This window comes from Phragmites australis, chromosome 6, assembly GCF_958298935.1.
Source record: "Phragmites australis chromosome 6, lpPhrAust1.1, whole genome shotgun sequence".
Taxonomy (NCBI): Eukaryota; Viridiplantae; Streptophyta; class Magnoliopsida; order Poales; family Poaceae; genus Phragmites; species Phragmites australis.
The window spans coordinates 42,347,066-42,358,099 of NC_084926.1; the positions used below are offsets into that span (position 1 = coordinate 42,347,066).

General features: G+C 42.5%; 1 protein-coding gene across 1 annotated transcript; it reads left to right on the top strand.

The window, feature by feature from the left end:
- The first annotated feature begins 4,370 nt into the window (after positions 1-4,370).
- Positions 4,371-5,537, top strand: LOC133920692 (uncharacterized). Its single transcript, XM_062365293.1, has one exon. It carries the CDS (start codon positions 4,463-4,465, stop codon positions 4,823-4,825), a length of 363 nt encoding a protein of 120 aa, XP_062221277.1. The 5' UTR covers positions 4,371-4,462; the 3' UTR covers positions 4,826-5,537.
- Positions 5,538-11,034: the final 5,497 nt, after the last annotated feature.

Sequence of the window (11,034 nt, forward strand, 5' to 3'; positions counted from 1 at the left end):
ACAAAGCGCCGGAACTTTTCTGTTTTTCGTCTAACTTTAATCATGAGCCGTGCACTTTAAGCAATGCTCTTTTCCCCTCTTCTGCTGATGCTCTTAGCTCAATCCGATGATCCGATCCATGGCAGCATTTCTGTGCAGGATCTCTGATTATTTAACCTGTAAGTACGTATGCCATCTAATTTTATTTAGATGTGTGATAGAACAAATCTACGTAAATATATATGTATGTATACGTAAGTGTGTGAGCGTGTCCAAACTTTTAACTTTTAAAAAAAAGTACGATAGGCCCTTGCATGCAGGGGTGCCATGGCTCGCCCATCCGGTCACATGCGCTCGTCCTGTCTGCATGCGGCGTCTCGGGATCATGCCTCATGGGCAAGTTGCTCAGTTAATCAAAATCTTGCTTTTGGGTGCTTGCTTTGTTTCCTTCTCTTCGCCGCGCTCTGGTAACCGTCACTACTTTTGCTTGTTCTGAAAATGTATGTGAGTCGTCAGAATTTCAAGAGGAATGTGTACTGAACGTCTCCAGTAGGATCGGCATAGCACTTCGCCACACTTTAGTACTGTAGCTACAGTGCTGCCGGTGGGATGAAGTGCCTTGGGTTTGAGGAATGTCCCTTCTCCCTTAACACGGTTTATAGAGGATGATTATTAGTTTGAAAGATACATAATAATAATAAAATGTAGGAAATAAAGTAGCTAATAGAGATAAAAAATAGAAAATATTGTAATAGTATTATAAAGATGTATTTTTAAGTATTACTAGAGATAGCCTGAGATGGTTCTTAGGTTATAGCCGCTGACAAACTGTCAGTCGACCCACACTTGTACTTGGTAGCGAGCAACCTGCACCACCTGTTTCATTTCGGTGCACCAGCCGCTTCATGTGTCACGATCAAGATTCTAAAACGGAGCAGAACGGATATGTGCAGCTAGCTAGTGACACAGCGAATTGTTGCTAGTTAAGCACTACAGATACAACCATGGGCCATGACGTCTTTTCAACGTGACGGCCAGTGACAGATGCAGATGAGCCACCATGGTTTGCGTCGTAGAACCACCCATCATATTGTTCCCTCTAGAGTCGAGAATCCGACTGGTGGAGTGGAGTGGCGCCAACTTCCATTTCGATTCGTTTGAATCCGATTATAGATTGGATACACAAGTATCCATTCCAACTTCTTAAATCGGACGGAAAAAGTCTAATTTTGGCCCTTCAACTTTTGTGAAAGTCTAATTTCTACTCTAAACTATAAAACCATCTAACTTTGACTCCCAACTGTGAAATCCAACTTAATTAATACCCAAGCCTGTTTGAGGTGGTATTCGGATAACATGGCAGCTATTTTAGGTCACATAAGCATGCTCTCTCTTACCACTGGTCCTACCTGTTATCCCCAACCTCCCTCTTTCTTTTCTTCTCTCTCCTCCCCTTCTTCCTTGCTTTGGTCGTCTCCGTCACACAGGAGAACATCACTTCACTGCTATATCTCTTCAGAGAGTATCCACCACCACCACAAACTAACAACGGCCATCTCGCTCAACCAACCCAAGCAACACAACAGCGTCGTCTCCTACTTTCTGACACACCAATACTTCAAGAAGGCACCGTATATTATTGGATATCGTATCCGATACTGACATGCACCTGATACGTATTCGACAAGTATAAAAAATATTTATGTAAAGTCCGGATACACAATTTGATACTTCGGGGATACAACCTAACCCATTTGCGTCCGCATAACATAATAAGTCACCTGTAGTCCCGAATGCCTCCTTCTCGTAGAGCCACCCACACATCGCGTGTGATGCCCTCCTAGCCACATCCGTCAGCGGCTTTGAGTTCCTCTCTGCCCCCCTTTCCTCCTTCTTTCTTCCCCTTCACTCTTTTCTATGATTTGACTATTTGAGATACTGTTCGACCGAGTAGTGACCGACTGATGTGTGATATGTGATGTGTCATGTACTTATGTGTTGCTGAACTGTTGATGCCATGATTGAACTTCAAGTAGTGATGATTGCCTTCTTGTAAGTACGGTGCCTTAAAAATTTCTTATTGCATTGGGTTTTAGGTTAATTGGTTAACCAAACTGGCTGGTGGTTATGGTTCATATGGAGTGAAAATAATTTTGCATGTTGTGAAGATAAAAGCAAACTAGTGTTGATATTACATAATTTGGACAATATTTTGTCATCTCATATGCAAATTACTGATGAGTTAAATCTAGGCATATGCTCTGTTTGATATGACATGTTGGCAATAGTAGCCTCTGAGTAATTTAGATAATATAAACATGCCCTTCAAACTTATTACTATTTTTTTGAAATAAAATGTATCCGCGTATTAGGTTTTCTTTGAAAATAACATACACCGTATCCGTATCGGTGCTACGTAGTCCTTACTTCTCTCTCACTGGTCGGAGCCCACCGCTAAGACGTTCGACTTGTCGCACTCAGAGACAATGGCAGATCTTCCCAGGGGGGGGGGGGTACTTTGCCAGTGCAGCAGGGACGGGCCCTCCTAAGCAGGTCGACCGTCAGTGTCGGGAGGCCGACGGGGCGCCCCTGTACTGGATTGCTGGAAGGTGGAAGAAGATAGGGGCACAGAGCATGGGTCGGTGGGCGTCATGGGCTAAAGGCCCAATGCCAATCGGCCTGGGCTGGCTGAGTCGGCTTCAAGCCAGTAGCAAATAGGCAAATGGCCGAAGTTGAACCCTAGCGCTAGCAATGACGCGGTGGGCGCACGGCGGCAAGCAGCAAGCTAGTTGAGTAGGCCCCTAGGTTATTGCATATGAGTATGCTGTCATGCTGAGTGGATTGATATTTCTTTTCAAAAATGCATATCATCTGAATTGACAAATAACTTGTAATGTAGGATAATCTGATATCCGCATTTTGTAGTTGCTGCATTGAGGGAAAAAGTTTAAAACAACTAATTTGGATAATAAAGCTCAACAATTATAAGCTCAAGCATGTACCAATTGTTTGGAATAGGATCATCTAAGCTATTGGAGCAGATCGACCTCATGAAGCAACACAGATCTTTTATAACATCTCTAGCTGTCCAACTATTTTAGTTCAGAAATGTATGGAAATTAGTAGTACTTTATGTGAATATAAGATTACAATCTGATTATAGGATGACTGAAACTTTAAAATGCTGAAGATGTATTCCTAATTTCATGAGGGAAATGGTGTTGTAGCTAGGTCAGTACTCAATAGCTATATGTAGTAGCTAGTCTTTTTTTAGCACTTATTATCACTATTTTACTGTGTTTATGTACAGATCTTTGAAGAATTTTGGGATATTATCGTGGTTGAAGAATATTGGGCTCAGTTAGTGGTATACTCTTTTTTTATGTGTTTTGTATTTTTTTCACCACTATGTTTGTATAAAATATTTCTTCGAAGTTTGAACTAGACGATTGTTTGTTTAGCTTAGCCTAGACCCCCCCCCCCTCGCTAAATATTTGGTCTGGATCCGCCACTGCTCGGGGATGGGTGCTCACGCTGACGCGCTTGGGTGAGGCTAGCAGGGGCAGAGACTGCGAAGAACAGGTGACGGAATGGGTCGATGACGGCATCCCAGTTGGGCTTCTAGACCTTGGGCGGCTATGAATCCGTTGGTGACGATAGCAGTGGCATCATAGGCACGATGCTAGAGGTGCGGAGTGGCGGAAGGTTGAGGAGGCCTTGGAGGAACGGGAGCATGTAGGAGGGGTCCGCGTTGTTGGTGTTGTTGGTGTCGAATGCGTTGGCCCGCTGGATCTCAATGGCATGCAGTTGTCGCTCGTCCTCTCCCCGGTGAGGGTCTAAAGCACTGTAGTAGATTGAACCCGTCTACCTCACATGCCCAGCTGGTCTGGAACGCTATGGGCAGGACCTCGCTTGCCGAGCTGCACATTGGTGACTGAGAAGCGAAGATGAGCTCCGAGCGGTGGTGGCGCTAGCCTTGTCACTCACTTGGTCACCCAAAAGGAAGAGGAGGGAGAGAGCAGAGAGAAAAGGGGGAGGATGAAGAAGAGAGGATTGTGGCTGTTGGGGATCCATTGTTTGTTTTATTTTATTTTTTTTGTTTTGGCTAGATGGGCTGATATGTCAATAAATAACATGTGATGTAGCCATCAACACGATAGAAACCGTCGTCATGTCACTCGAATACCACTTCAATGGGCTCGGAGTGAAAATTAAACCGGTTTCACTATTGGGGGCTTGGGCCTAGAGTTAGACAATTTTGTAGTCGACGGTAGAAATTAGAGTTCCGAAGAGTGATTAGGTAAAATTGACTTTTCCGAATCGGCGCATAATCGGAGTGATTAGGTAGGTGACCCTATAAATCACGGACACTCCACCCACCAACCGCACACACACTAGCCCCCACATACGCTGCGCACTGCCCTCTCGCACTGTCACGCAAGGCCGCACCACGAAGAGGAGAGCGAAGCGCCCGCCCGAGGCGATGGCGGAGAGCATCCCGGCCGCTCCGTCCACAGCACGGCGCGGCGCCGGGCCTTCGTCGGCGTCCGGCCTCCGGTGCTGTGGCGGTGGCGCATGTGGGTGTGGGCTCGGGCTCGCGCGGCAGCTGGTGCGGCGGCTGCGCCGGCAGGGCAGGCGGGTGCTGTGCGCGGCCCGGCCCCCGCCGACCCGCCGCGGGTGCCAGTGCCAGTACGACCCGCTGAGCTACGCGCGCAACTTTGACCTCGGCGACGACGCCGCGCGCGTCTTCTCCTCCCGCTTCGTGCTCGCCCCCTCCTCGGCGCCGGCGCCGCTGCTCCCAGCGGCCTCAACAGCCGATCAATCGCGACTAGTATCCATTAAATAACAATCGACTAGTCAGGTTGATGAGCTGCATCCATCCTCTTGTACATACATAAGGAGCAAGCGAGCGATTCTTGATTTCTTGTCACACTAGCATGCACTCTGGCAACAAGCAATGGCTTCCAAAAAACTAGCAACAAAACTTGTTCGTGAGATAACTGTGCGCTGCTGCACGCCTGCCTGTCGCGGCCTCACCGCATCTCTCACCTTCAGTGCACACAAAAATAGAAGAAAAATTCAAAGAGAGAGAGAGAGGAAGAGCAGCAACGAACAGAACAGAGCATGCCCTGCTTCCTAGAGCGAACGAAAGCTTGAGAGAAGTTTCTTTCTTCGTGTTCTTTTTTTACATTCAGCAGACAAGGGAAAATTTTGACCTTCTAAACCATGAATTGACGCACGGTCGGGGTCCTCGACAGGGTTCCGTCGTAGCCGGCGAACATCACCGTCTCCTTCCCCTGGCTGCCTGTGAGCACCGGTCGAAGCAGGATGCATAGGTTTGGGTACGGATGATGAGGATGCCACTTCACCATGCACCGCGCCCTCCTCTCCACCTCGTCGTGCCCCCAGTGCTCGACCACCACGCCGTCGCCCTCCGGAGCTACCCCAGGTTCAGGGTCGTCGACCCCAACAAAGCTCCACGCCGCCGTTTGGGACCACGCCATGTAGCTCCTCCGGGAACGGAGGTTAAAGACTACACCTTTTGCATTCAATTTGGTCCAGTCGGTTTGGCGCAGTAGAAATTGCTTCGATCCTGTTATGGTCTACACCTTTTGATTTCTACCTGCGTCTTATGAAATGATTCAGATGATGATAGTTGTTTGAAAAGATTGCGTATTTAGAGATTTGTGGATGTTTCTTTTGCAATGCATCCACCGAAATGTAGACGGCAGTAGCATTTAAATGTTTCAAGATCGCAGATCACAGTGCATCAATTTTCTGAATTGATGGAAAAATATAAAAAGGAAGAAAAGAAAGATAACGATTTCAGTTGTTACACTCCTCGAGTGACCACTTTGCTTTCCAACGTTTACACCAAATAATTTTATGTTTTCACACTGTGCATCATAGGTTTCCATATTCATTGTGTAAACTAGACATGACAGTCAAAGATGAAATGCCAATGCTCATTTGTTAACCTTCAGGTTTGTTTTATCGGTCAGATAGTTGATCTATCTCTAATAAAGGCTAAGTTTAGGACGATGACGATTGACTTCAGGGTGTGTCTCATTGCAGTGTGGTGGTACTGTAGACATGAGAATGCTTGTTTTCTGGCTGTACCGCACTGTTTCTAGCGGTAGATCATTGTCAATTGACAACTATACATGCCAATCTTTTCTGTCTGGTTTGGGAGGAAGTGAAAAGTGTAGAATTTTCTAGATCGAACTCTACCATCCTCTCCGGTATTTCATTTATCTCAATGTATTTTTATATTTTAGTCCCTACACTAAGTACATATTTACATATACATACCAACATTCCCTCTTAAGATCGATGATAGATATCTATCATCCATATCTTGCTACAAGCTGCCACACATTCTTTAACTTCTAAGATTTTTGTTAGACAGTCTGCTACTTGATCCCTGCAATATTGATCGCCGACTTATTATCACACCAAAGCTCTAAAGTGCATTCTGATAGCTTCAATTCAGATAATAAGTTTATTATCCATAACGTCTCACTTAGGCACACATACATAGCTCGATACTCAGCTTATGCAGTTGACTAAGACACCACCGATTGCTTTTTGCTTCTCCTTGACACCATATTTCCTACAATAAAAATACAATAACCAAAAGTTGACCTTCTATCATCAGGACAACTTTCACACTCAAGTGACCATTGCTCTTGAACCATAGTCCTTTACCATGACTACTCTTCAAATATAGTAGGATCCTATAAATTGTATCCAAGTGTTCACTTCTAGGATTATGCATATAGCGACTTACTACACTCACAGCGTAAGTTATATCATGCATTGTATGACATAAGTAAACCAACCATCCCATAAACCTTTGATACCTTTCTTTATCTACCAGATCTCCAGACTGCACACTTAACTTGTAGTTTTGTTCTATGAGTGTAGAAGCAGGACGACACCCAAGCATACCTGTCTCATTTAGTAAATCTAGGACATACTTTCGTTGTGATAGAATAATCCCTCTAGGAGATCTTGCTATTTCAATGCCTAAGAAGTAATGGGGTTGGCCTAAATCCTTGACTTTGAATTCTTTGCTTAGATTCTCCTTTAGTCGGGTCATGTCCAAAGTGTCATCACCCCTAATAATCATGTCATCCACATAAACAACAAGAATAGTGACATGTTTACCAGAATGACGATAAAACACAGGTGTGATTTCCATTACACTGTCTATATCCCATATTACGCATTGCACATCTGAATAAATCAAACCACGCTCTTAGCGATTGCTTTAGACCATACAATGATTTCTTCAATCTCAATACTTTTCCCTTAGTTTGATCAGTAGCAAATCCAGGTGGAATTTTTATATAAACTTCCTCATGAAGATTTCTATGTAATAATGCATTCTTAACATCAAATTGGTACAATGGCCAATCAAAATTAGCTGCACAAAAGATTAGTGTTCTTACCATGCTCATCTTTGCAACTGGCGCAAATGTCTCATCATAATCAATTCCATAAGTCTGGTTATATCCTTTTGCCACTAATCTTGCCTTATACCTCTCTATCTTACCCTTAAGGTTCTGTTTCACCGTGTAAACCCAGTTGCAACTAACTACCTTCTTGGCCGCAGGGATGGGACAAGATCCCAAGTCTCGTTCTTCTCAAGTGCTGCCAGCTCCTTAAGCATGGCATCCTTCCACCTTGGATTATGTTTGGTTTCTCTCCAGTCTTATGGAATTGTCACTAGTTGTAGTGATGTCACAAAAAGCTCGATAAGAAGGAGACAATGACTCATATGAGACATAGTTAGCTATGTCATTTTCATTTTTATCACTATTTTCATCCTCAAAGCCATACCTTATTGGAGACTTTACTGCAGTACACCTTGTTCCCTTTCTTATGGCAATAGGCAGGTCAATGGAAGATTCAACCTCTTCTCGCCCTGTCTCCAACAACTAATCAACTTCATTATTAATCAGTGTCGAGTAATCAATGCCAGTTTAATAACGATTTTAAACCGGCACTGATGGCCTGTTATGTGACAGTGAGTGCCTCACGTGTGATTTGGAGTGTATCTCATATCATTTTGGCTTCCTCAAGCCCATCCACCTTGTTGAACTCTTTGGGGTTCAAGGCACTAAGCAATACACTTGCGGTTTGTGCATTGTGGTGAAGATTTTATTCTTACTCGGGAGTAAGCTCTTTGTCCTCATCTAGTAGCTCAAAATCTGTGCAAATAATCTTCTAAATATTTGGATGAAGAGAGATTAGATGCAATTTTATTTCGTGCCACAAGCGGCATAGTGCGTGCCATCAAAATATGGCGTACGCCCGAATGACACGGATATAAATCGAACAACTTTCTCAAAGATCAACTAGAATGAGAAAGTATGCAAGGAGGTTAAGGAGATAAGAATTTGTTTCCTGAAGTTCGGATCAAATGATCCTACGTCTCTGTTGAGGTGGTCACAAAGAGTTGGATCTTTTTCAACCCTTATCCTCACCAAGCGACCATGAAGATCGAGCTTGAACTTACTCAAAGCTTCCTCTTTCCTTGCAGAGGTGAGGATGATATTCACAAACTTCCCAGGGTACTCCACAAACTTGGGTGCTCTCCGGGTGACGCCTAACCGTCTAGGAGCTCTAAGCTCCAATAGTAGCGAACACGAATCGACGGCTTAATGATGAACTCAAGTGCTCAAAAGATGGACTTATACTCACTAACATCTAATCTCACTTTTGCAACCCAACTCTCAAAATCTTGCAAGATTTGATACACTAGAGGAGTTAGGAGGGCTATTGAATGGCTATGAATTTGTTTGTCTCGAGTTGGTTAAGCAACAACAACATATAAATGGAGGGGGAAGGGGGTATTTATACCCTTTCCTAAAAAAACTAGTCGTTACAGCGTTTTTGTAATGACCCAGAGTATCCGGGTTGACACTTTAACGCGTAGCCGAGAGCCCTATCTGGAACCCAACTCGGAGGGTCCGGATGACTGACAGATCCTAGAGTATCCGGGTTAATCTGGAGATTATGGGTAAACATAAAAGCCCTAACTGAACACCCCCTGCTGGAGCTGGACTCAGAGACTCCGGCTGACACACCAGAATCCAGAGTATCCGGGTCAGCCCATACGCTCCAGGTACAGAATAAGACTTAGAACTTCTCGGTGTTCGTGGGTGATTTGTGTCTCTCTTCTTTGGTCTAAATAGGTACTTTAAGCACTGAAACATCTTCAAGTCTATCTATACGCATCCCTCTTGATATTACAACATAGCTATACTCAAATTTAAAAATAAAATCAATTTAAATCTATTGAGTGACTACATATCGCTTCTCTTTTCTTTTGGATGGACGCCAACGTCATTTAACTTCTTGATGTGAATAAACCTATTTATAACTTTAATAAACTCATTAGTCTCTTAATCGTTTATCATCAATTATCCAAAACTCACATAGGAGCCTAGATGCACTTTCAGAATTCAAACAAATTTCAAACATGCACAAATTCATCCAAACTATTATGAAATACATATAATATGAATGTGCACAATTTAGGGTGTGACATCAAATAAAAAAATGTCAGCAACCGGACAAGTACCTGCACAAAATCATCCAAACTCTTATGTAATTTTATGCACATTCATCAGGTCGTGAGATCGTTGGACACCAAAATATCCTTCGGCCAAAAAGATTGCCCTGATAACATCGTACGGCCTGGCCGTTTCTCGATAGTCGTCGAGTTTACGATAAATAACTGCAAGGTTACCCAAGTGGACTCATGTACTCATGTACTCATATACTTTATATATGTATTTCATAAGAGTTTGGATGAATTTTTGCATGTTTGAATTCAAATTATATTAAAAAGAAAATATCACATGAAATGATAAAAATGCTAAATGGAGCATTGCTAAGGAACTCGCTTTTTCACCAAGTAACATATAGTTGAAAATAATTTTAGATATTATTAAGACACACGAGAGGAATATTAGTGAATTTTTCTAGATATTTGGGAATTTTTTGAGAACTTAAAAATTACCAGAAGTTCTAAAAGTAGCCCTCTCTGAAATTTTTTATTTTGAAACCTACACGGATATTGAGGTGAATCCTTTTAAAATAGATTCTTCATAAATTATAGGCACTATAAAAAAAATTCATAAATTTTAGAGTACGACAACCCCACTGCTCAAATAGAAAAATAAGAAAGTAGAAATATTAGAGAAAAGGTGGGTACTTTTCATTCAAGCCTAACCAACTCTCATCACAGTGCAGTAAGGGATGGATCTGCCACGGTGGTACTTACCACCTATGAAAGAGCGATAGACGTCTAATTCTACAAATCTTTTCATTCATAGTATATTTATTTAATTATTTATGTTAAAAAATATAAAAATAAATTTTTTCCAAACCGCTCTGACAAACTTGTAAAAAGCACTCTAAAAGTTCTACACCCACTCATATCCTCAGCCCATCAGCCCCTCTTCTTCCATCGTCTCGTCATCCCCTTTTCGCCGCCAAACACCCACTATGGATAGAGAAAATCTATCATTTTAGTCTCTATTTAAGTAGAGCTCTAGCTTTAAAATTTTTTTAGAGTTAATTACCATTAGCTAGCATATTAAGAGTCTTTAGTTTATGTATCTTGTTTTTATTTTGAACTGAAAATAAATATTAAAACTACTTTATTTTATAATATAAATTTTAAATCCGATATGGATCGTGGAGCTAGAGCTCTGCAAACATGGTCTTAGGGTTGTTTGGTTCTTACCTCAGACAAGTCAAACCAAAATTTAGCCTTGTATAGAAAATTTGGCATCCAACTTAACGAACCAAATTTTTCTATAGTAAAATTAGACAATAGTTTGACGTCCAAAATGGCCACTTTGATTTTTGGCCAGCCAAAAATTTAGTTTAATCTCAAACCAAATACTTATTATCCTGATTCTAACATAACCTCAGTTTTGAGATGTTGGCTCGGCTTATCAGGCGATAACCAAACAACCTCTTAATCCATTTCCTTTCCTTGTCTTGTTTTTTTGCCACCGGAAAGGACCATCTTGC